This window comes from Cydia strobilella, chromosome 17, assembly GCF_947568885.1.
Source record: "Cydia strobilella chromosome 17, ilCydStro3.1, whole genome shotgun sequence".
Taxonomy (NCBI): domain Eukaryota; kingdom Metazoa; phylum Arthropoda; class Insecta; order Lepidoptera; family Tortricidae; genus Cydia; species Cydia strobilella.
The window spans coordinates 12,673,159-12,700,310 of NC_086057.1; the positions used below are offsets into that span (position 1 = coordinate 12,673,159).

The following is a 27,152-nucleotide window of genomic DNA, read 5'->3' on the forward strand; positions in this document are numbered from 1 at the left end:
AGAGGTTGGCTGATTATAGGCAAAGAGAATATAACCACAGGCATGAACATTACGTAAAAAAAAGTCATTCAATGTTCTATGATGGCGCTACTGAGACATACGTAATTTATATAAGAGTAAAAGAGAAAGATGATATATGTTGAAAAATGTGCACTACTTTTTCATTTGCTAACATAATGGCTAAATTGCTAGTCTATGGTAGTGTAATTTAAGAAAAATGTGATGATAAATAAATAATTTTGTCATGCATTTATACATTAGATTGCTCTCCTTGGAACGGTTCTCTTTATATAAATTATTATCAAATTACTTTAATTTCTTGACAAATACAATGCGACAAATAGCCACCCGTTCAATTTCACATCTGGCAATTATTGAGTTATCTGTCGCTGTCGTCTGTCGTTTCGTTTTCGTTGCATATTGGGGCATGGAAATGAGGATTTGGAGAAATATTATTTATCCCTGCTTACAACTAGGAAATTCCCCTTTGGGGATTAATTATTAATTTGTTAATAATTATGTTTAGTTTAATGTTTGGGCCGGCACTAAGGACTAGAGGAGATTGTCGAAGTGTGAGTGAAGTGTTTGCGGGATGATTGTTATCAAATGTATGTGAATTCACACAAATCATGTGAATTATTGTAAACACTGTCTAATTATAGCCAAAAGGCGTTATGACCCGCGTTTGTGTTTGTGTCCAGTGAATAAACTACATAATTTAAAAATGAATGAGAAGAAAACGGAGAAAACCTTCAAGAGCTACATCAATGTATCTCCATCGAAGGTAACATTTTCTAAATACATAGAAAACAGTTTCGTTACTATCTGATCTTAACCTCCCGCTGAGTTAAAACCTTACTCTTATTGTGCCTTTATATATATATCTTACAGTTTTTATTAAATTTGTGCTAATTATTGTAGTCAATAAATATAACGGAAATGTTTAGTTTAACAAGTGTTTTTCCTTGATAAGGTCGAGACTATATATTTATTCATTTATTTTTGCAGAACAATGGGGATAGAAACGGATCAGTTCAAGAAGTAAAGCCCAAACTTCTAAATGGTGAGCCTTATGCATTTTCTAGTCTAGATCTAGTTTTTATGCTTTGTTTGTTAGCTGTACAAAATTTTATTCATTATAACATTATCCTGCTAGGTGACCAGTTATAATAGGTTCATCTAAATATCAACGGACGGAATAGGGGAAAGAGGATGCGGTTGATTACCTACCCGGTGGTCAGACAATAAAAGCCATTATAGGCTTGCCAATAATTCATATTCAGACCGCCGAGGTCAGGAACACTTGGAAGAGCATGGTTCATTGTGCAGGAAACTCTTCAAACTAGACATGACTTTCAGCAATGAAGATGCCGACTAAGAAGAGATAAATATGAACATGTTAAGGCAAAAGACACATATTGTACTGTTTTCTTTATAATGATCATACTAAAATTCTAATTGACTTCCTATTGACATGAGACAATCGCAACAGAGCCCCTACTCTCTTTCTCTGTACCCTCTAGCATGACCAGTAATCACCAATACCAAAGATGGATATAACTCCGTAATAGATGGATACAGTCTAAGGAAAAAATGTGCCTCGAAAATGACAAAAATTTGATTCTGGATCAGATGGTGCCAATACCTTTGGCCTACTCTCGTATAGATAGCGTTGACGGTTTTGTTTGTTATTTAACAATTTTAACGCATATCAGTGAAAGAACATGGGTGAAATCATATAAAAATAATTAATGCAAATAAAACAAATCATTTATCCATATTTAAATACATTTTATCGTATTTTTATAAATCTTCATTTTTAGTTTTAAAGTGTGTCGATAGATGGCAGTGAATTTACTGTGGTTACAAAATTTACTATGACAGTACGGCTCTGTCCTATTATATCCTGTTTGCATATATACATTTAGAATATATTTGTTTTAAATAATAAACATTAATTAATTAATAATAACTTATGTATGCAAATATTTATCTCATTTATACAAATTTGGACAAAATGTAGTAAATAAATAAATAAATATACACACACATAGAGACAAACTTTTTCTTTAGATACTTTTTCTTTCTTTGCATTACTTAATTTCTTTAATTAAATCATTTCCTATTAGACATACTTTTCTCTTAATAATGTTACCTAGTTTTTACTTAACCTTTCACTGTATGTTACGATACCGGCTACCATGTGACAGGCATAGCCTAGTGTGGGGCCACAGGACATTGATAAAATGTTAATAAGGTTTTTTCGTTTAAATAAAAAAATCTTATTCATATTCTAAATAAATATTGGACATTCTTACACAAATTGACTAAGCCCCACTGTAAGCTCAAGAAGACAAAAGAACTCGGACAACAAAAGAATGTAAATGAGCATTATATGCTATATAATAGTTACATATTTGCTGTGACTTATTTTTCTAATGGTTTTCAATATAAAGACACATCAAGATTTTTTACTCTTTTTGTAATGCTAAAAAAAACGAAGTATAATACTAGTTCCAATTGTTTGCCATCCTCAACCTTAAAGGCTGCTAAAGTTTCCCAGAGTATTAGACTTTAGCACCCTTTTAGTTTAAATTTATTAAATTAAAATTAAATTAAATTAAAATAAATGAGGTGTTAGTAACAAAAAACTTAAATACTAACGTTAAACAGTACAATTAATTAAAACCTACCATGCAAATCAATATACGTAGAGCTAGGACTAGGACAATACAATACCAGGTGAGCCGTACTTACCTAGTCGGCTCATAAGTTCTGTCATATACATAGTATCAAATAAAATCAAAAGTTTAAGTTTATTCCGTATAATTTGTACAGCGTTTGAAAGCTTATAAACTAGAGAATCTAAATGTATAACATTTATTCAAAATGACCGCCATAATTATCTACACAGGCTTGAAGTCTTCGTGGCCAGTCGTCAATGGATTCACGCACCACTTTCATGTCGATATTGGCCACTGCCGTAGCAAGAGATTTTTTCAGCGAGTCTAGATTTGCATGAGGTTTTGAGCACACCTTTTCCTCTAAATACTGCCATATTTTATAGTCTAAAGGATTAAGATCTGGGCTAGAGGAGAGCCAATCTTCATGCCGTATAAAGTCGATTTTATTGGAGGCGAGCCAGGCTTGTGTAGACTTTGCCTTATGGGCTGGAGCAGAGTCCTGCTGGAAAACCCAATGCTGGTTTAGAAACATCGTATGGGATAGTGGTTTCACAATATTAGTCAACACCGTGTCTTGGTACACTTTGGCACTAGTTTTTACTCCTTTCTCACAAAAATGCATACTAGTGACGCCCGCATAAGAAACTCCCAGCCAAACCATCACAGATGAAGGGTGATGACCTCTTTGAATACGGGGAATGCTATTAGACGCTTCTTTACTATTGCGAGCGTACACTCTATCATTTTGTTTATTACAGTTTTCTTCTATGTCAAAAATTTTCTCGTCCGAAAACAGTATACAATGGTGCTTATTTTTAGCGTACTTCTTCAATAAAGCTTTAGATCTTTTAAGCCTTAAAGCTTTAAGCCGACCATTGAGAAGATGGCCAGTTTTTCGTTTATAAGCACGAAGTCTCAGGTCTTGATTAAGCACTCTTTTCGCCGTGTTTTCGCTCAAACCCATCTGGAGGGCCATAACTTTTTGTTTCCTAGCGGGATTTCTGGCAATGCGTGCCCTAATTGCTTGTACAACCGCTGGAGTCCTAGCTGTACGCGGACGACCGCTTCTTTTCTTGTCATTTAAACTAGAGACCTCACTGTATCTTTCTATGGTACGATACACAAATCTTAGAGAGAATTTTAAATTTTCAAGTAGCTTAACAATTTTAGTCGGCGAGTGACCACAACGATATAGTGCAATTATTGCGGTACGGCTATCTTTAAGCGTCCACTCCATGTTGAAGAAAACAGAAAATTGCAAAATTATACTACTCAAATATTTAATAAAGATTCGAAATTCAAATGCAGAACGGTTTTTGTTTTAGGAGTTCCAAATTTAAATTTTAAAGGCCAGTGACAGAACTTATGAGCCGACTAGGTATTTGTATTACATAAAACATTTACTATTACATTAAAATTTACTATTACATTAAATTTAAGGACCAGTGGTGGATTTGCAGTGTTAGCTGCCCTAAACGCCAGGCCCTGTAGTAAGTACTAGCTGGTAGCTGCCCCTTTTTCAGCCGCCAACATATAGACTGCTGCCCCTAATATCTGGCCGCCCTAGGCCTGGGCCTACTGGGCCTCCTAGCTCCTAGCTCCTGGGCTTAGCAAAACCGCCACTATTGAGGATGGCAGTATGTTGCCTAGTTTAGCATAGTGTAGTATTTTTACTTTATGTTAAGATGCAAGTTGCTTAAGATAAAATAACATATTCTGTTTCTTTGTCATAGTACTAATTAGATAAATAGAAAGAGGTAGGGAATCTAATTTGCTTCTGAGTTATAACTCACATTCACTGTACTGTAGGGCCAGAAATTTTAGTTCCTTGCAACTAAAGGAATATTGAAATTCATTACTAATTGATTGTAGTAAAGTCTACTTTTAGTAATAATACCCACATCAATAACCTTGCCAATTCAACCACAAAGTTGTAGATATACAAGCTATATTGTCATAATATTTTCTTGCAACAGATCTCTTTGTTTTTTATCCTTTAGACTCTTTAATAGGATGATGATGTATATGAATGATTCATACTGATATTAAAATTACTATAATCAATTGAACCAGAAGAAGTTAATTTACATATTTTACTATCAACACGCTTAATCTGAACATCAGTAGGCCTTATATAATCAGGACTGTCAATGGTAGTACAAACATTATTTTAAAATAACTATTGACTTTTTATCATTATGCAGAATTGCACTGGAGATACTAATACACAAATAAATATTACACTTAATTAACATGACCGTAATTTTGCGACTCCATTGGCGCAAAAGTTAGATCAGCGTTTCGGTGATGCAACTGCTGATAATGCGCTCATTGCGTATGCGTTACGTGCGCTTAACTGTATCGCCGTCTATGGCCTGGTACTTCTACACTTCTTCTAGTAATCTGAACCTTGTATCGTCGTAATAAGGTTGACGAATGATCAATTAACTGTCGATGGGGCCTGTACCTCGGCCGCGGAAGTACGGGAAGCATTGACATCCGTTTTGTCAGTTTATCGGGACTAAGCAAGTGTGATGGGCGTTTTGAGACCAGGTAGGAGTTTTTTTGCCTAACGTCGTAAAATCCTCTTACCTGTATCGCCATCTCTGGTCATCTGTATCGGCCGCGAAAGCAGGGAAAGCGTCTCATTGACGTCCAGTTTATCCTCGATCCGTCATCTACTCGTAGTTTTATTACCATCAGGACTTTGTTGGTGTGATGGGCGTGAGACCAGGTAGGAGATTGTTTATTTTCTTAACTATATCGCCATCTCTAGTCATCTCGTTCCTCGGTTGTGGAAGCGTAGGAAACTTTTCATTCACGTGTTTTGTGATTTGTCAGTTCATTGGGGCTGTGTAAGTGTGATGAGCTTTTTGAGATCAGGTAGGACCTTTTACTTGCGTCCATCATTTTATACTCGCCGAGGCCAAGGCTGAAGCTAGTCTAAAAGTCATTGTACAACCATAAGTGCGTTTCATATATAATTTGCACGTTTTGTTGTGCAAGATATTATTGCAGATGACTATGACTCTACAAGTTGTACAACGCCATCTACTGTAACTTTCAGAACTGTGGCTTAAACATTTTTGATTATAAACGCAAAAAAAAATTAATAATATAATCATAAATAATAATAAAACCAGTAATAATCATCAGTAATAGTAATATTTTCATAAGAAAGTAATTTAATTTGTTCTTAGAGTATTTTTGATTACTTTCCGTTCCGCATAATTTAGTATTCCTTTCTCTGCTGCAAGCATATACATATGTTTATAGCTACTATAGATAGGGAACACGGCTACAATTTACTGCGTTAAAAGTTATCTAAAGTCTACGGACAATATTGTCCATAATCCGCAACACTGTTTACACTTGGAGACGTTTTTGTTTCTGCTGAAATGAGTCAATGCAAACTTTTCACGGTCGCGGCTAATACGCAAGCGCCGAATGATAAAAGAAGTTAACGGTTCAGCGCGTTCGTGCCCCTGAGCCTGACACTATAAAAAATGACCGAAAACCGACAAGTAACTAGTAAAGATAAAGACTGCTAATATCTTTACTAACTCGCGTGCCTCAAATACAGTTAGATACGTAATATATGAATGTCAACCAGTGCGTTAAGATAAAGAGACGCTCTATCCCGAGAAGGTCTCCAATATTTTGCGCTTTTAGTTCCATGCCTGAGCTGATACCTCAAAGATACATCATCTGCATTTGACAGAGAAGCTCAACTTGGAGCTAATAAATATTTCTACAAAAATGATATTTGGATCTAAGTAGAGATCTAAGTTCAGATCATACCGAACCGAATATTCGGCCGAATATTTGGTTGGGCTAAAACTGCCTAAAACGCTGAAAACAAGTTCACAGGTCCGCGATCTGCACTAAGCACGTGTTTTTTATTTACCTTTCCCATCTGGACGGGCCGGGAATGTAGTTTAGTTTCTTTAAAAAAATAAAAGAATGTTTCCTTTAAGTAAAATGAGCTAAGGTTTTAAGGCACTTTCCCTCCAGGGCCCATGTTTTTTTTCCACACTGTATAATTCGGTGTACGGTAGATATAGAAATTCCTCGTGCAAAGCGTCCTTTCTTTTTGCCTTTACAAATTACTTATCTTTGGCAAAGGGTGTTTAGTTTTAATACCATAATATTCGGAACGCGTCCTCAAACTTATTTCGTTATGGGTAACCATTAGCTATGGTGATAACATCGTATCGCTACAAATTTACAATGTGCGAAAGAACGGAGCAACTATTTCTCACAGCGCCGGCTATTATACTCGAAACAAAAGATTACACTTAAACAAATAATTAATTCTCTTTTCCCCTCACTAGCTCGGAAAGTTGTCGTTTATCCTTCAATACAAGCGGGGAAAAACGCGTTTTATCCACTAGTGGGGAAAGTAATTTGACCTTGGATGGAGCGTGTTTAAGTAGCTTGACAGATAAACAAAACGTAAAACGCTCATGATAATGGTGCGTTCGATATTAATTATCATTAAATAAATGGTTTGAGAATCTAATAAAAAATACCAAATTTAGCTTTATTTAATGATTTTAAGTCATAAACCTTAAAATTCCATAAGAAACGTTTGTTTTTTTATAATGATGTTATATATAATTCTGAACGCACAAGTTGAGTCGATGCAATTTCAAAACGCATCGTTGACATTTCATACATCAGAAATGTCAACATTGTCAACAATTTTTTTACTTAAAACCTTTTCTCACCGACTCGCGTAAAAATACACAACTTCCAGAGTTTTCTGTTATAATATCGTAAAGAAATGAGTGATTACAGTGATGAAGATGATCTAACGCCTGTGGATGTTGCACTTTCCTCGCTATAGTGAGGTGAAAAGTTTTGTGTTACACACGGGCGCAAATGTATTTTACTTCTCGTGTGTTGAAACACTCGCTACGCTCAGGATTCTATTTTAGAACCACTCGCTTCGCTCGTGGTTCACCTATAGAATCCTTTCGCTTACTCGTGTTTCAATTCTACACTCGCGGGTAAAATACAACTTTGCACCCTTGTATAACAAATAACTATTGTTGTAAATACGTAACGATGTGACTTCACTTTCCTTTTCTCAGATCGGTAATAACTATGGTAAAATTAAGTTTTAAATTTCTAGAAGATCATTATCGCCAGTGTTGGACATAACTCATCTGCTCTCATTGTATTTTATAAGTGGGTTTAGGCTATATGTACTCCATTCCAGATTGCAGATTGGAGACTATCAAAAATGAATCATTCAGTCAACATATATTTACACATATCTCGCGAAAATGGTTTCCTATTTAATTTTTATTTACTTTAGCTGTGATAATGCTGATATAATATAATAAAATAATGCTGATATACACCGTGTTTTTTTTTCCGTTAAATTCGCCACGTTGCTTGGTACATTAATAGAAGCTACCTGGTATATCGCTTTTTGTAAAATTCGAAAAAATTTTTTTTTTCTTTTGCATACAAAATAAATGAATATTGCATTGTAAATAGTTATTTGTTATACAAGGGTGCAAAGTTGTATTTTACCCGCGAGTGTAGAATTGAAACACGAGCAAGCGAAAGGATTCTATAGTTGAACCACGAGCGAAGCGAGTGGTTCTAAAATAGAATCCTGAGCGTAGCGAGTGCTTCAACACACGAGAAGTAAAATACATTTGCACCCGTGTGTAACACAAAACTTTTCCCCTCACTATAGCGAGGAAAGTGCAACATCCACAGGCGTTAGATCATCTTCATCACTGGAATCACTAATTTTTTTACGATATTATAACAGAAAACTCTGGAAGTTGTGTATTTTTACGGACTCGGTGAGAAAAGTTTTTAAGTAAAAAATTTGTTGACAATGTTGACATTTCTGACGTATGAAATGTCAACGATGCGTTTTGAAATTGCATCGACTCAACTTGTGCGTTCAGAATTATATTTAACATCATTATAAAAAAACAAACGTTTCTTATGGAATTTTAAGGTTTATGACTTAAAATCATTAAATAAAGCTAAATTTGATATTTTTTATTAGATTCTCAAACCATTTATTTAATGATAATTAATATCGAACAAACCATTATCATGAGCGTTTTACGTTTTGTTATCTGTCAAGCTACCTAAACACGCTCCATCCAAGGTCAAATTACTTTCCCCACTAGTGGATAAAACGCGTTTTTCCCCGCTTGTTTTGAAGGTTAAAAGACAACTTTCCGAGCTGGTGAGGGGAAAAGGTCCTTTACAGTTACGTAAAAGTTAGTCTAACACATAATGAAAGAAAAGTAGATAATGTCGAAATTGTCAAACTAACTCACCTCAGTAACCTTCTTGTAGTGAATAGCTATCAATGGAAAACTCTTTACTGACGAAACTTAAAAAATAAGTATAATTTGGAGGCAATGAAGAATCTTTTACACAGGCTCAGCAATTAAATTTATTTATTGAATATCTCAAAAACCGTAAGAGTTAAAACACTAGTTTCTTAGAGAAATTAACTTTATTTAACCTGAAGAATCTCCCCTTAAAATTAACGGAAATCAAAAATAACACGGTGTATATAATAGATATGAGAACATTTGTTATATCCCTCCCTATATGGTATCAGTATCACTTTTTATGGGAAATACAAAATGTACATAAAATTCCTTGTATAAAAATGCGCGATTACAAAAATGTTATACCTATAGGTATTTGTGTCATTCCAATGTCAATCCATTTAACCGAACATTCGCAAATTTACCGTATTTTCAATATAGGTAACGTATGCGGAGTGAAATCTGCACATAGTTTTGAACATGTAAAAACTAAACAAATAATTAAACTGAAATTATATTCAACTGCCAATTTAAAGTCTATATATCTGTCAATTAATCCCGTAAGTTTGATGGGCATTTAATTCTTTCTCTTGAAATTGTAGTCAATCTAGAAGAACACCATCGCGAAACTGTATGTAATTTCTGCAGTACTATTTCCCTATGGCCGAAAGCGAAGATAGTGGAACATTTTGTGGAAGCGGGTTATAGAGGTGAAGGTATGTTTATAATATTTTAACATCCTTTTTCTTAACAAAAAAACTACCGCTAGAAAGTTTGGTTCAGGGAAACATTCGAGCATTAGCCATGCACTTTCCTTGGAGAGATCGATTTAAGAAAATGACGGGGAAAGTGACGGGGTGACGGCTGAGTCACAAAACTCACAAAATCTTACAGAGAGGTCATGAGATTATTCATATGTGGCAGTAAAACTGTTTAAAGATATCTTGAAGATATGGGCATCGGCAAACATTCAAGAAAAGTTAAGGTTACCGTCTCCGAAAATAAAAAAAATAACTGAAAATGTGGGTACGTCATACCGATTAAAATGTACAAAAACAGCTGTTTTTGCGTAATGGGATTTATGGGGGACTAATCATATGTCACTTAAAATGAAAATTTATGGCAAGGTAACTATTATTTTTGGGTTTGGTGTCATAAAAAAAATGTAATTCAACTTTGTGTAGATTACTCCTAAACAAATTATTAAGAAGCATTATTATTTATTAAGAAAATTAATAACAAACGCTGGTTATCTTTTTTATCATTTGCATTAAACATTTGTAGGTAAAAGTTTCTGAGATTGTGTAATTTTTTGTTTTGTGACGTCCTTCCCACTCGCCGAAAAATTGTCCGGTTTTACCCGGGTATACTTAGATGGTGACGGCCAAACTGGCCAGATGTATCGCATTTCGCAACGGAACGCACCTTTGTTACTAAGAAATATGGATGTGTTCCGATATATTTTGTCATATAACCGTTACAATACTATATATTATCTACTATACAGTTTCCATCAGATATATCGGAGCGGCTAAGGCGCTCACAAATATCTGAACACGCCTCTATTGTCAGGGCGTTAGAGCACGTTAGAGTGCGTGTTCAGAATAGTTCAGATATTGTAAACACCTTGGCCGCTCCGATACATCTGATGGCGACTGTACATAGGTTCAAAAATGATTTCCTAACTGTCCTAACCATCCGCTCTGTAACGGAGGTGTCGACAGCCGTGACACGACATGACATGTCATTGTACTTTTATTGCGCGTCTAATTAACTCGTCATCTTAATTGGTCCTAAAAGCCGGATCACTGGGTTTTGTAGGCCCCATTATAGTGTGTAGGTCATTGTTTAGTGAGAGCTTAGTCACTCACTGGAATAAGGGTCTTTGTGTTAGCGCTGCGATTCATCTTGTGCTTAATGCAGATGTAGGTATGTGACGTGTCGGAGACCTCCGCCCGAAGTCTTATCACGTGACTAATTTTTCTACGTTTAACAACTATTATGCGTATTTTAGTCCGATTCGTTCCTTAGAAGTTCCTAAGCTTGCTTCCCTACTATTTTTTTTATTACCTTTGTATAAGTTTCATGCTTTCTTCCAGATGGGATTAGGTATACTTACTTGTGAAATTTGTTAGGGAAATTAGCAGGCCTATTTGTAAAATACTTTTATCTTATCAGCCGGGCTAGCACATGATTGGCGCGACAGTATCTCGCCGCGACATAGACTACCCGTCCCCCTTTAATTCATACAGTTAGTAAAAGACGGGTAGTCGTATCTCGCAGTGAGATACTGTCGCGCCAATCATGTGCTCGGCCTACTGGTACGTAGATCGGAATTCACTTGTGATCTTTATACGTATGATCGCGGTGTAAACTTGAAGTACCTAGGTAAGGTTAAGTTATGCGATTATAGGTCTACAGAAAATCGAATCTAAAATAATTACATTTTCGAGGCTTCGGCCCATCACACTAAGTCAATGACAGGTCATTGAATTTTATTAGTCCGCTAGGTAGGTAATTATTCTGTGGTTTCAGTATGTGTTGTGTACATACATAAATAAGGGTATCTAATGTTTATTTACGAGGTGTCGTTCGTCGTTTACTTCATAGTCAATAAATGCCACATCTGTCTTATACTATCTAATCTTATCCTGAAAAATGAGCATAACTTCTGTCTGTATTGAGTGTTGAAGTACTTTTACGGTACTTTACTAAAAAACTATGTACACTATAAGATATATTATTAAGTGAATAGGGTGCTTATACTACTTACATTAAGTGTCATCTGAGTCTCCATCTGATGTACTAGTGTGAACGGTATCACGGGGGTCAGGAATTCTCCCTACTATGCATTTTTTATACGTACCAATCCATTTAAGCATAGAGTAACTGATACTAGAGCGTTACTGTCATAGTAAATTTTGTAACCCCAGTAAATTCACTGCCATCTGTCGACACACTTTAAAACTAAAAATGAAGATTTATAAAAATACGATAGAACGTATTTAAATATAGATAAATGATTTTTTTTATTTGCATTAATTATTTTTATGATTTTGGCCCATGTTCTTTCACTGATATGCGTTAAAATTGTTAAATAACAAACGAAACCGTCAACGCCATCTATACGACTGTAGGCCAAAACTAGTAGCGCCCTCTGAACGAGAATCAAATTTTCTTGATTTTCGAGGCACGTTTTTTCCTTAGATTGTATCCATCTATTACGGAGTTATATCTATCTTTGATTTAAGTTTGACATGTGTGTGCTGCATTTATTTATTCGTATTTCAAGGTAATGAAATGTGACATATGTGTGATAATATCGTCTTCTGAACGAAATACTCCTAACAATGTTGAGGTACCAAGTGGGTACCAATTATTTGGTCGAGACCGCGAGGAGTCGAACTTGCACGCTATCAATGCAACATAGAAATGGTGCGGCTAAAATTATAACTTTAACTTGAATTAATATACATTTTCCTTCTGCAGGTGAGCTGATAGTGGGCGCGGCGCACAGCGTGGTGCTCCTGGCGCCGCTCAGCGACCGCGACCACGGCCGCTTCGGCTCTCTATTCGTCACCAACTACAAGCTTGCGTTCGTGCCGCTCGAGAAGTCGGTCGACGATGTGAGTCCCTCCTTACTTTCCGACCGTCCTCACAGCGTCAGTGAGCTAATAGTGGGCGCGGCGCACGGCGCACAGCGTGGTGCTCCTGGCGCCACTCAGCGATCGCGACCACGGCCGCTTCGGCTCGATGTCCGTCACCTGCTCGCGTTCGTGCCGCTTGAAAAGTCTGACGACGATTTGAGTAGGTACTCGTCCTGCCCTAAGGCCAGGATTACACTCGTAAGTTATACTTACGAGTGTAATCCTGGCCTAACAGTAGGAGATAGGTACGGTATAAGTAATATATACCCTCATCTGTTATATAAATGATAGATAATATTCATTGCCGAGTTAAAGTGCGTACGGACAGTTAAAAAAAGTGTACGATGCCTGTATCCCACTGTGAGCCACAATGTATTTACACTACAAGCTGTGTAATATTATGCTTATTTAGTTTCAAAGGGGTTTTCATGCTTTTTATTACCTATTTATGAATTTTAAGGTCACATTTTTGAACAAGATCGCCTGACAATCTAGCTACTCCAGACGAGATGGTAGGAAATTATACGACAAAGTCCATTAGTGAGGTCTTATTCCAGCAGTCTTACGACACGCTATCAATCAATTAATATCGGTGCGTATAACAACTTAAATGCGGTCTAAAAGTTCTATTCAGCTTCTTGCCGCACGTCTCCTGCCCAATTTTGACCGTAACCGTACCAAATTGGATTCGTTCTAGCACTAACTTGCATTTAAGTTACGGATTCTAATACTTAACTGTTTTTTATAAAATCTTCCTAAATGTACCAAGGATAGATTGGCCTTTCGTTGTTTTTCTTTTATTTAAAAGAAATGTAAGTATGTGTAACTCAGATCTCAAATTTTAATTTGTATTTACCAGGAATGCAGTCAACGCAACCTCCTCCTCGGTCCATACGAAGCGGCACTGACAAGCGTAGGCGCCGTATGGCTCACGGACGGCGGGCCGGTGCGGAGACGCCGGCTGCTGCCCAAGGGAGACATGCCGGTGAAGGTTAAAGGACTACAAGTCATATGCAAGGTACTAAGGTCTTTCTGACCCCCAAGCAAAAAAGTGGTAATATATTTTCCTTTTTTAATGTGGGACGTACCACATTATTACAATCTGTAAATTGTATATACAGATGTCAATCACAATGAAAAAATCAACGATGATCAACTCTGATCATTGATTTTTGACTGATCGTTGATTTTCTCATTGTGCTAGACATCTGTATATACAATTTATAGACAAAAAAGTGGTGTTAAAAAGTTACAAGATGCGTCCAAATCTATATATAAATTTCCAACCGACCTATTCCTGTTCGGTATACACCCAGCTGCAAAATTACATGGCTACTTTATTTACCTATGAAAGAATTCCATTCAATTTTGTAGTTCGCAGTACTTGGTTGCGGTTTTCTGTAATTGTGATCGTTTTTAGACAGGTGTTTTGTAGTAGCTTGGTAAATCAGGTTTTAGGTTACTTTCCGTTCAAGTCATCTCGGATATGGGTAACGTAAATATGGCATGAATGCATTCAGTATGATGTCCTAAATACAAATATATGATTCGACAAAAGCGAAAATGGTTGGGGTAGTAACTGTGAAATGTCATAAAGTCGGCTGTGCAAAGTTTTTTCTTTTAAACATACCATGTGGGGTACCAAATGAAAGGGCTTTGTGAGTAGATTACGAACTTACTATGTAATTGTATAACATTTTCACTAGAAAGGTTTTATTAAACAAACAGGTTCAGTAACCCGATACAGCGATTTATCTAATCAGCTTAACTGTGCCATTGCGCTGTATGGTTTCATTATCACGCGGTACATAAGGTACATTTGTCATCTCAAATTACTGTGATTCACCTGATAACTTTTTTTGTATGATTTGATAACTGTTGTGGTTACGTTAAAAACAAAGAGTTATTAATCCAATAAATCATTGGTTAAAATAAAAAATAGAAATATATGAGATTTATAACGTCCTCGTTATAAATCTACCTATTACATACTTAATTGAATAGGTTGTTATCAGTAACAGCCTATTCAATACCAGTGAGGAGCTCTTAAGTCCTGTCGTCACTTTATACCCTCGTGTTACACCAGGGTCACACTGTTTGTTAAAAATAAACACAGATAACATTAAAGAAGAAGTACCTACAATTAGATAACGTCGTCTAATACTTGTTCTTTACGAGGCACTGTTAGCATAAATGTGTAAAATGTATGCCTCCTACTTAGCATGCTCATTTGACACAACACGACACAAGAATTAACTATTTGACAATGTCGAAATTGGAAAAAATAATCTTAAATTTAACCCCTTTTTTTTGTTTACTATAATAAAATTAACATTACCTTTTTTCAGAACATGAAAGTCCTCACCTTCAGTTTCGCCAACTCGCCAATCGGCCACGGCCGAAAAGTCGCCATGGCGCTCGTCCACCACGCTTATCCAAAACGTCACGATCTGCTCTTCGCCTTCGAATACAAGGAACCTTACTACCCCACTCTACCCTCTGACTTAAACATGTTCATTCGACCGGCTGACTGGAAGAGAGAGTTAGAAAGATGTGAAAGTCCCCATTGGAGAATAACTTGCATCAACGGCACGTCGGATGCCTTCATGTTGACGGCGGGCGAGACGCTGATAGTGCCTAGTTCTGTGCTCGACTACAATCTTATGGAGAGCGCGAGGCATTTCAGGTTCGAATTTCTTTTAATATAGGTTATCTTTACTTTATCGGTTCGGGAACGCACCGGGAGCATTCGTTACTAACGACCCACTTGACGCAAATTTATTTATTTAATCGTATGGCATGCATGATTAGGTTAGTTTGTTAAGCCAGGTAACTAAAAGCCAGGTTCAAAAACTAATAAGAAAGTTGCATTTTATTCACATGCGAGGAAAAGTAATCAAATGCAGATTTTGAGTTGTTATGTTATGTTTGCTGGTAGAATTGACTTTTAAATGATGATTTTGAATGATAAATATTTAATAACATTCATTTTGAATCGATTTGCTTTGATTTTGTTTAATATTTTACAGTTAATTAGTATTTTCCTTGTGTTTGTGTGGTGATAATGTTGTGTTTCGCTCGGTGGCAAATTTGAAACCTATCTTATCAATATTAGCACGACACACAACAAGTTTGCCTCCTTGTAAAACAAATAAGTATTGTTATTCAGATCAGGACGGGTGCCAGTATGGGTGTGGGGCAGCAGCGCGGGGGCCGCGCTGCTGAGGAGCGCGGAGTTACTGCCCACGGAGCAAGCTGCTACCGCAGAGAGCGTGCTGCTAGAACAGGTAACGCATGTACTTACTGGGTGACTGGCCGACTATAGTATGAATTAATTAATGAATCAATCAATCAATCAATGTTTTTATTTGTTAAACATAGGTACATAGGTGTTACAATAATTACTTAGAATCACTATGTCTTACCAGCATTAGGTATACAAATTTGTTTGTGTTGGTAAGTTTAATAATAAACTGCATGCATAAATCTTACTCTAAACATTACATTAAATTAAATTATTGTCTCTTTTATATTCGTCAATGGAGTAATACGCTTTGTTTGATAAGAATGCAAACAGACGTTTCTTAAAGAGTCTTATGTTGTCTGTATTTAAAATGCTATTTGGTAAAATATTAAAAATTCTTGAAGCCATTCCAAAAACACTTTTAGATAACAAGGCCGTGTTAAATGAGATAGTATTGCTAATCTTCCCTTGTTGACGTACACTATTAAAGCTTTGGAATTGATTTTTATTTTGCTTAACATAACATGCAATTTCATAGATATATAAACATGGAAAAGTCAGTACACGTAGTCTAATAAAATGTTCTTTACAAGAGTCAGTTGGCGGTGTGATGTATGTGTATGAATTTTCTCTAATGATTTTTAGGCCTCAGGCCCTAATCCGTTAAACAAAAGCCTTTGTTCGTTTTATGGAGAGGCTCCTACGTCGCGTGCCGAGCGCGTGCCAAAGCAACCATGTCGTTAAAAAGCTACTATCGTGATAGTATTAAGGTTCAAAATGTAACAGCTCATTCTGAGATAACGAGTTTGGGTAATGAAGGACGAACGGTTGCCTGTGTGTGGTCTCAGAGGCACAGAATACATAGCTGCTACATAAATTTGAACCGTAAAAATAGGACGGTAAAATTTCTTTTTAAACGAGTTTGTTGTCGTTCAGTCAGTAGCGGTAGCATTGGTAACCGCTGAACAAAAGAAACAAAGACTTTTGTTTAACAGATTAGGGTGTGAGGCGTAAAAATCACTTGGGAAAATTCATACTATACCCAGCATGTCCCATACTCTGTGACGTTACTAAAGTAAAAGGACCCGGTTCATCGGGTTGGTTCTAAAGTAATAGTCGTTCAGTATGGCCTTATTTTCCTCGCGAAGCTTGGACTTGGGTTGTAAATTTCCTGTAAAATTCGGTGGTCGTCCGCTTGTCATGTATTTTAGTGAATATACATATAATAATAAAAAATTTTTTAGGTCCGACGTTCCCACCCCAAGCTGACCCCGCCGCACGTGATCTACCTATGCGGGAACAGCTTCCAACAGCCGAGCAACGCCGCGGGCCCCAATAATGCCTTAACTCCACTGCCGACGTTAGGAGCGCTTGAGGCCTCATACAAGAAGCTAGTCGAGTTATGTACGCCAACGACGTTAGGCGGATTCTGGGTGAGACTTGATAGTTAAACACTCCCAGTACTTAACTTGATTGACTCTAAGCGGGAATAGCTTCCAACAGCCGAGCAACGCCGCAGGCTCGAACAATGGCTTAACTACTCTACCGATCCTAGGGGCGCTTCAGGCAGGTGAGTTATGTATGTAGGTAACGACGTTAGGCGGATTCTGGGTGAGACTTGATGGCTATGCGCTCCTCAGTCAGCATCAAATAGATAGTGACGGCTAAAGTGGCCAAATATGTCAGAACACATCCTTATTTCTATGGAAATAAAGATGTTACAATTACAATATATTTGGCTACTTTGGGCATCGCGCTCTATCTGATATACTGTACAAAATCGTTCACATGCTCTTCTCTTCTACCTAGCGTTATCCCGGCCTTTGCCAGGGTCCGCTTTCCTACTTGCCTTTCTCTACTTTGCGCGATTCTAGGCGTCCTTTCGTGTGAACTCGTTCACGCTCATATGGCTTTCACGACATCGAGCCATCACTTTTTTGGTCTGCCCTGGGGTCGGGGGCCGTCACACAAATCGTTCACATACTCTTGATTTACCTATTTATAGTTACTGTAAGTTTATTCCAGGTACAAGATTCCCAATACTACTCGCTGATGGAGGCGAGCCGGTGGCTGCGCCACGTCGGCAGCTGCGTGGCGTTCGCGGACTCGGCCGCCGGCCACCTCGCCCGCAACGTCACCGTCGTGCTGCAGGAGGGTACGCCTTCTATAAATCAACTCTATGGTTTTGTGCGTTTCATATTGAGCGGGATGTATTACGTTACATTCGCAGTAATTCGTTCTAACCCGTAGGTTTAGATTTAGGCTGAGATTACCAAGGCCCGTACATGTCATGCCTTTGACGCAAAAATGACGCAACTTAACGTACATGGAGTTTTTTTTATAAGTAACACCACTAATTTAGATAACTAATCTACTGACGGGTAGAATACGTAAAATACACTGTTATAAATCAAAAATATGTAATTATTTAATAAACTAACAATCTATTAGTTGAGTGAGAATAAGATGAAAGTTAGTTAGGCGTTCTGTACTGATCGTCAAGTATATATTACGAAAAATTATTACGAAAAGACTTATTGGAATCATAGTCTATGCATAGCGTGACGTTGTTTATCCATCTTATTTTCACGGAAACGAACATGTCTTGCTATTTCAGTCTGTCTTGGTACAAAAAGTACTGAGTTTGACAGAAGTAGCGTGACAAATACGAACGTTTCCGAAAAAATACGATGGAAAACAATTATGCACTACATCTGTACCTTGATTGTTTTGTGTAAATGAAATACCCATGCACTGGGCGAGCAGTGATTAAGTCATCCCCGTCCATTTACTAAAAGTAATGTTATGTTGGTGTTTTTGAAATGAATTATGACCTAGAAGGTACTTTAAATTACAAACAAATGATATGCGTTCTTTGATCGTCAGTATTTGTGTTTAAGAATGATATAACACTTTAGATTAGAAATTATTTAATTAAGGTAGGGCACTCAAGGTCTATTAACACATTGCTTATTATTACATCATTTTTGTATATGACTGTTTATTGCCTAAATAAAAAAAATAAAAAAAGTACAACTTTACCAATGTTATCTTTTTTATGTAGGTGATGGCGTCGACTATTGCGCGGTGGTGTCGTGCCTAACACAACTGCTACTAGATTCACACTTCAGGACCATATCGGGCTTCCAGTCGCTCATACAGAAGGAGTGGGTCGCGCTAGGGCACCCGTTCTGCGACAGGTATGTTTTACTGCCACTTAGATTTACACTTTTAAGAGTTAGTTACCATTTCACTACTTTTAAGACCAAACCGGCATCACTGGTTAAAAGCTCGCCATTCAGCTAATGGCAGCTGTTGTCACATTAACAATTCGCGTCATGCTTTCCCTTTTTTAATCGACTCCAAAAAGTAGGAGGTTATTGATATTTTTGGATTTGTTTTTAATGTTTCCCAATTGCTCACATGCGGCTGGACCGATTTGGATTCTTTTTATATGGCATTATAGTTAATCTTCACAGCTGATCACGTCATAAGTCCTAGTTTGATTGGAAACTATAAAGTAATACATGTGCCAATTGTATTTTTATTTTTTATTTATTTTAATTATTATTTTCTACTGACAAGATTTGCTTAACCAACTATATATCCTAATTTCTATCCCAACATTTCTTTTCCCAGATTCGGCCTCCCCCGGCCCGGGAACCCCAAAGACTCCAAAGACACCTCCGCCGCCCAGACTGCGCCGGTCTTCCTCCTCTTCCTGGACTGCACTTGGCAGTTGTTACAGCAGTTCCCCGACCAGTTCCAGTTCTCGGAGACCTACCTCACCACGCTGTGGGACTGCGCGCACAACCACCTCTTCGACACGTTCCTGTTCAACTGCCCGAGGGACCGCGAGCTCGCTGTTGCTAAGGTAACACTCCCCTCCTGACCGCGCTTCTGTCTTCTCTAGACTCCTGGTACTCGGATCTGTGCCGCGCTTGTTTTGGGTCGTCAACGCGCTTGTGACACCAATGAAATTACAAGCGTCCAAAGCAGTTGAATCAACGCAACGCTTCATCAAGGACAACGCTTTCGTAACTGATGGAGGTGTAACCATCCATAGCATGCGGTATCTTCTTGCCATCAGGCGGGTCGCTTGCCACCGTCTTTATAAAAAGCTGTTTTACCGGTTCCTCCACACCGGTTTGAACATCTTTATATACCAAATACTAAAATGACAGTTCTAATGCCCAATCTGAATAAGGTTTTGTACCAAAATGACAGTTTGTTTGGGCAGACTGGGCAAACTAGCCAATAGACTTTTAGCAACTAAATAGCTGCATCGGCAAATCGTTTGTTTTTGGGTAGACAAGCTTCTTATGATATCCTCTAGCCGCCCTGACGTCAAAACTTGCCAAGACAACAAAGGTTCAAATTAGAACGGAACAGGAGATCTTTTTATAGGTCTCTAGGCGGCTAAAGGATATGACAGTTATGACCACCACTGGAGTTACATTGTTGTATTAATAAAATCGGTTTTTTTTTTTTTTTTTACTCAAATAAGTATATGTATTTAAAAAACCGTCTGAAGATTGTTCTTATACGCCGGATTTCAATAGTATATTTCTAAACATTGTCTTTCATTCCAGAATTTCGTCCAAAGGCCAGTTTGGGATTGGGGCGAGCAGTTCTCGGAGAAGGACAAGGCGCTGTTCTACAACCCTCTCTACATGTCGCATAAACAAGGGACGACACCAAAGCAAAGGATATGTGAGCCCTATAATACTTTTATAAACATTTATGCACAATTTGTTAGTACCTTCGAAACTTTTGTCTAGTAGTAGTAGTAATTCATTCATTCATTTATTCCTTTATAAAACATAGTTTTACATGTCAAATACAATACTTTATAAAACATAGTTTTACATGTCAAATAATCACTTTATTGTACACAACACAGGTTAAAGTTTTTATGAAAAGAGGTATATATTAAGTAAACTCTTATCAGAGTAGGTCTTATAGTTAAGTCGAGAGTTGGCCATAGAATCCTAAATAAAATAACACAGACCATTGAGTTTCAGCTGTTGAAAATCGTTTGCGATATACTTTTTACAACAGAGGTTCTTGACATTTCAGTGATAAGGGACGATTAGACAATTTTTACACAATCAATTCATCATCATGCATCAATTTTTAACACGGGATATTTCTGTTGATAAATCCGCCGCCCGCTACAAGTGCTCTCAGAGACGACCACACACCACCGTTCAGAAGCACTGTGTAAAAAATGAGATTGATTTATTTATCTGTTCAGCAACCTCATCGATGGGCAGTAAACCGTCCTCGCTACAGCGGCTAGAACCTTGCACGTCCGTGGCCGGCATGGAGCTGTGGTCGCAGTGCTACGAGCGCTGGCTGCTACCGCTGGACGCGCCGTACGCCGGCCCCGTGCAGTACCACGTGTTCAACTATTCTGTTCTCGCCGAGGTAAGAGCTTGCACGTCCGTGGCCGGCATGGAGCTGTGGTCGCAGTGCTACGAGCGCTGGCTGCTACCGCTGGACGCGCCGTACGCCGGCCCCGTGCAGTACCACGTGTTCAACTATTCTGTTCTCGCCGAGGTAAGAGCTTGCACGTCCGTGGCCGGCATGGAGCTGTGGTCGCAGTGCTACGAGCGCTGGCTGCTACCGCTGGACGCGCCGTACGCCGGCCCCGTGCAGTACCACGTGTTCAACTATTCTGTTCTCGCCGAGGTAAGAGCTTGCACGTCCGTGGCCGGCATGGAGCTGTGGTCGCAGTGCTACGAGCGCTGGCTGCTACCGCTGGACGCGCCGTACGCCGGCCCCGTGCAGTACCACGTGTTCAACTATTCTGTTCTCGCCGAGGTAAGAGCTTGCACGTCCGTGGCCGGCATGGAGCTGTGGTCGCAGTGCTACGAGCGCTGGCTGCTACCGCTGGACGCGCCGTACGCCGGCCCCGTGCAGTACCACGTGTTCAACTATTCTGTTCTCGCCGAGGTAAGAGCTTGCACGTCCGTGGCCGGCATGGAGCTGTGCTCGCAGTGCTACGAGCGCTGGCTGCTACCGCTGGACGCGCCGTACGCCGGCCCCGTGCAGTACCACGTGTTCAACTATTCTGTTCTCGCCGAGGTAAGAGTTTGCACGTCCGTGGCCGGCATGGAGCTGTGGTCGCAGTGCTACGAGCGCTGGCTGCTACCGCTGGACGCGCCGTACGCCGGCCCCGTGCAGTACCACGTGTTCAACTATTCTGTTCTCGCCGAGGTAAGAGCTTGCACGTCCGTGGCCGGCATGGAGCTGTGGTCGCAGTGCTACGAGCGCTGGCTGCTACCGCTGGACGCGCCGTACGCCGGCCCCGTGCAGTACCACGTGTTCAACTATTCTGTTCTCGCCGAGGTAAGAGCTTGCACGTCCGTGGCCGGCATGGAGCTGTGGTCGCAGTGCTACGAGCGCTGGCTGCTACCGCTGGACGCGCCGTACGCCGGCCCCGTGCAGTACCACGTGTTCAACTATTCTGTTCTCGCCGAGGTAAGAGCTTGCACGTCCGTGGCCGGCATGGAGCTGTGCTCGCAGTGCTACGAGCGCTGGCTGCTACCGCTGGACGCGCCGTACGCCGGCCCCGTGCAGTACCACGTGTTCAACTATTCTGTTCTCGCCGAGGTAAGAGTTTGCACGTCCGTGGCCGGCATGGAGCTGTGGTCGCAGTGCTACGAGCGCTGGCTGCTACCAGCAGCTATAGCATTATGACTTAGATCAGGAGTCTCCAACCAGCCCCGTTTTTGAGGGCGCGGAAAGTTTCACTAACGAGGAAACCGGTAGATTTTAATATTATATTTTGTTAAGAAAGGGCAGAAAAGATTGGAATGTAAATTGATAATGTTAGTAAGAATTCGATTGTATCAAAAACATGTTTACAGATACAACGACTAAACGAGAAGCTGTCTTCCCTGTCGATAATGAGCAACCGCCAGTCCAACGGCGACTGGACCGAGCCCGCCCGCCCCGCGGCCGTGTCTCGCTTCTTCCCCTTCAGCGTGGCGCGCGGCAACTCGCGGAGCACGCTCGACTGTATGCAGGTAACTACTTGTTACTGGCCGAGCCCGCCCGCCCCGCGGCCGTGTCTCGCTTCTTCCCCTTCAGCGTGGCGCGCGGCAACTCGCGGAGCACGCTCGACTGTATGCAGGTAACTACTTGTTACTGGCCGAGCCCGCCCGCCCCGCGGCCGTGTCTCGCTTCTTCCCCTTCAGCGTGGCGCGCGGCAACTCGCGGAGCACGCTCGACTGTATGCAGGTAACTTCTTGTTACTTCTGGCCTCCTGGTACTGAACGCACTTTGATAGGATCCTGGCTACATACTGTTTACCTGGGATGTTACTTTTGGACTCCTAAGATGCGAGGAAATAAGGTAAAATAATAATTATTGCTTAAATAAGCATCACTCAAATCGAACCTTCACATCAAAAACAATTTCCCTCTGTAATTATTTTTTTTAAATTAAAGGCACAACATATTCTGCTATTCAGTACCATTCAATATTCGTTCATTCAATATAATTGTGCAATATAAGCTGTATGAACACGGATGAGATCCTTAAAAAAATATAAAAGACTATATTGATATAGACTGTCAAGCCATTTATTTCCGTCAGCAGAAAAAAGCGGCAAATTTAAAAAATGATATTTTCCCATAGAAAATTTGAATTATGCGCCTTTTCCTACTGACAAAGTTGTTTGGCAGACTATAATCTTTGATTTTGTAAAGCAGTTTTCGCACGATCATACCGACGGTCTTGTAAGAACGAGACATGTAAGATCGTTTATCTTACTATCTCACTCTATCCTATAGCTTGAAATGATAGCTGATCGGGTTGTGTAGACGCGGCCCCCGGTTATAATTATTGGCTGTTTGCGTTTTTCTTAGTGGATACATATTTAAAAAAAAGTAAAAAACAATACAGTAATGAGTTATTACTGTATTGTTATTTACTTCCGGTCTGGTAGAACAGGACGAAATGATTTGTTTTTTATTTATTTATTTGAGTTTGGCAATAAAGAAGAACTTCCCGTACTATTTTTGCTACAATCAGGTGAACATTTCCGAGCATATTGGAGAAAACTGTCTAACCAAACAAAAAAAGAAAATTGCGGTTGTACTAGGACTACTAGGAGCAGTATACTTAGTGCGAGATGCTGTCGCGGTGCACTCGTGCTGAGCCTACTGATAGTACTGATACATTAAATACCATATTATATTACAATCGTTATTATATTTGTAACGACGAACTGTTTATATCGAGATTTTCAAAATATTGTCTTCGGTTACCGCGATAGTTACTCATGAAATAAAACTATGAAAACGGATTATATCGCGTATATTTTTATTTTTTAATAGCTTAAGACTAAATGTCCTACTGTACCTATATTGTATGTTCTAAGATACTGGTATAAGCTGTGGTTACCTATAATTGGACAAACATCTAACCTCAATGTTATGTAAGCTACAGATTGTTTTTTCATGATGTATTGTCTGTTGGTGATCCCAAATAAAATAAAATAAAATATTGAATTTATAATACATCCCGACGTTTCGAACCCTTTACAGCGTTCATGGTGAACGGGTGACTGAGGAAAAGCTACAAAGTATCTTTACTTGAAAATAGTTGTATTGTATAACTAGCCTTATGAACCGATTTTGCATGTACAACCAGCCTTAAAGTTTATGATGGTTCATTATTTTTGTACGTGGGTATTTTTGCACTTTGTAGCTTTTCCTCAGTCACCCGTTGACCACGAACGCTGTAAATGGTTCGAATCGTCGGGATGTATTATAAATTCAATATACGCGATATAATCCGTTTTCATAGTTTTATTTCAGTGATATTCAACTTTATTCTGTTCTTTTAATATAAAAGACAAGATGCCAACAAGTCTAAACATTGCTAACAACATTGTTATATCAAACAGATGAGCCTTATCGACGCCTCACAGCTCCTGGACTCCCAGTCTCTACTGAACGCCCCAGACTAATTCCTCAAATTACCTGTAAGTTGCTAGAAAATATGCTTATGTATATACATTTTCATGTTTGCGGAATATATAAGCGAAAGCCATTATGCAATATGAACTTATTCAACGTAACGTCATCTTAATTGGTTACAGGTTTTGAACCTTAAACTAACCTTAGTAAGCTCTTTATATTGATGGGGTCAAAGTGCCAAAATTGTGTAGTGTTTTGGCACTCTATCCGTATCGTTATTAATGGTACCTGTATTAATTTAATAATGGTAAAATGTGTAATGACATTTCCTCCCATAAATTAGAATTATCAAAAAGATTTTCCAGTATCTAGTTTGTATTAAGGCGCCATTTCAATTAGTTTTATTATTTTGTGATTGAGCATGCAGCGGCTGCAAAAAAGTTGCGTGTTGTAATCGTGTATAAAATTGTCCGTAGTTATGCAGAAAAACACTAACTTCATTTTCTAACGAAACTATAAACATAAATAATGTATTATGGAAATGATAGCGTTTCGTTTCCTTTTCTGCAGACAATTTTATTGTCATCACGTCATAACATATTAAAGTAACGTTTAAGTTGTTTCCTTTCTGCAGACCTACAGTTTAACATGCTTTTATAGAACAAACGGTGTGTTTTCATGAACACTTTTGTATTTAAGCCATTTTATTACAAGTTGATAGGAGAATATAAATATGATTTGTGGATTGAAACCCATTTTTTACCTACCCTAAAATTTTCAATTTGTGTTGTTGATATATTTTTTATTGAAATTGACGTACATAAAGCAAGTGATGAAATGTAAATAGTCTTAGGATTATTACATAGTACAATCGGATTAAGACTAACTGCGAAATCTCTAGCCCTCCATATGAGATGGTTTCGTTTTAGGGACATAGTGTCTTAGATCTTTTTTATGTGGAATTTAATAAGCTTTCACTTTGCTATACACGATAATCATATAAAATCCATAGCTACAGAGAGAAAACGAAAAAACAAAGAAGACGTATATTTTTTCATATTCCGTCTGATCCCTGTGGTCCCCGGTCCCCGAAGCTCAAATTTGAAGACACGCAAACAGCGGTGTCAGCATGGTTGCATTTTTATCACCTGTCACTATGTCTGTCACTTTCGCACTTACATACTTGTTAGAACGTGACAGGCATGGTGACAGGCGATAAAAATGCTACCGTGCTAAGCCCGCTGGAATCCCAGAAATTGTAGGTGTCAAATTGGATTACTGTCACTATTGTCAAATCCCATTCAAGATCTAAAATCTGTTTTTGCAATCACATTATTTAGCCCTAGACATTTTTTCTCCGTTAATTTTAGTAAAATTGTATTGCATAGCACTTGTGTAGCAATTATGGATCTACTGATGTCTATTTTATTAAAATCGGTTAAATAGTTTAGGCGCTAGAAGAAAAAATATGATTTAGTTTACGGCGTCCTCTCAAGGCGGCTGTATTGATTTTTCTTTAATAAAACAAGTGTAAACAGGTTGTAAAGGGCAAGAGGAATTTACCGATACTTCATTAAAAAAAATCTAAAGGGTATACTGAATCATCAGTACTTAAACCCATAACCCTACTTTCTGGTTAAGTCGTAGTCGAGCAAAATGTTGATATTGGGGTAGGACATGCACAAATGTATAGACAATAGTGGAATTCATATTCCTCCAAGTTTCCTATTAAGAGAATATCCCCTGAAAGGCAATAAGCGCTAAATTTTTCCGCAAAGATTACTACGACTTTTTTAGAATTTAATAAGCTTTAATGTTGCCTTACACCATATTTTCATAGAGAACGTAGATTTAAAAGTGAAACGCGAATTTCTTCAGGATGGTACACATTTTCCAAATTTCCAAGATGGCTGCGATTCCTCGAGGTCCCCAAATGTCAAATGGTGTGGACATGAAAAGGGGTATTTAATTGATATACATACCTAATTTCAGGACTGTTCTAGAGGTTTCGCAGTTAGTCTTAATCCGATTGTACTAACGTGTAAATTAGTGAAACTGTCATATCAGTACAGAGCAAATTTTATCAAGTTCTATAATGGCCTTAGGTATAATTTTTATAAATATAGCGAGTGTGAATTATTTTTTTAAGTTATCTTAAGCTACGAATTGATTATATTTTAATATTCCATTGAACAAAATAGTGATATTTTTATATTTGTGAAATGGTAAATTGTGTAGCCTTTATTTTCTTGTATTTAAAGATAGATAAATGAAAGAGACTTATTGAGTGTATTTAAATAAAGCCAAAAGTGGTTTTAAGTATTTCG

General features: G+C 38.5%; 1 protein-coding gene across 1 annotated transcript; it reads left to right on the top strand.

Annotated features, from left to right (window-relative positions):
- Nucleotides 1–380: 380 nt before the first annotated feature.
- LOC134748741 (myotubularin-related protein 10-B) lies at nt 381–27,096 on the top strand. Its single transcript, XM_063683517.1, has 14 exons — nt 381–784; nt 1,009–1,063; nt 12,491–12,627; nt 13,508–13,666; nt 14,997–15,334; nt 15,818–15,935; nt 17,137–17,325; nt 17,918–18,047; nt 18,957–19,092; nt 19,532–19,766; nt 20,485–20,605; nt 21,150–21,322; nt 22,768–22,926; nt 24,813–27,096. Exons 1-14 carry the CDS (start codon nt 725–727, stop codon nt 24,873–24,875), a joined length of 2,073 nt encoding a protein of 690 aa, XP_063539587.1. The 5' UTR covers nt 381–724; the 3' UTR covers nt 24,876–27,096.
- Nucleotides 27,097–27,152: the final 56 nt, after the last annotated feature.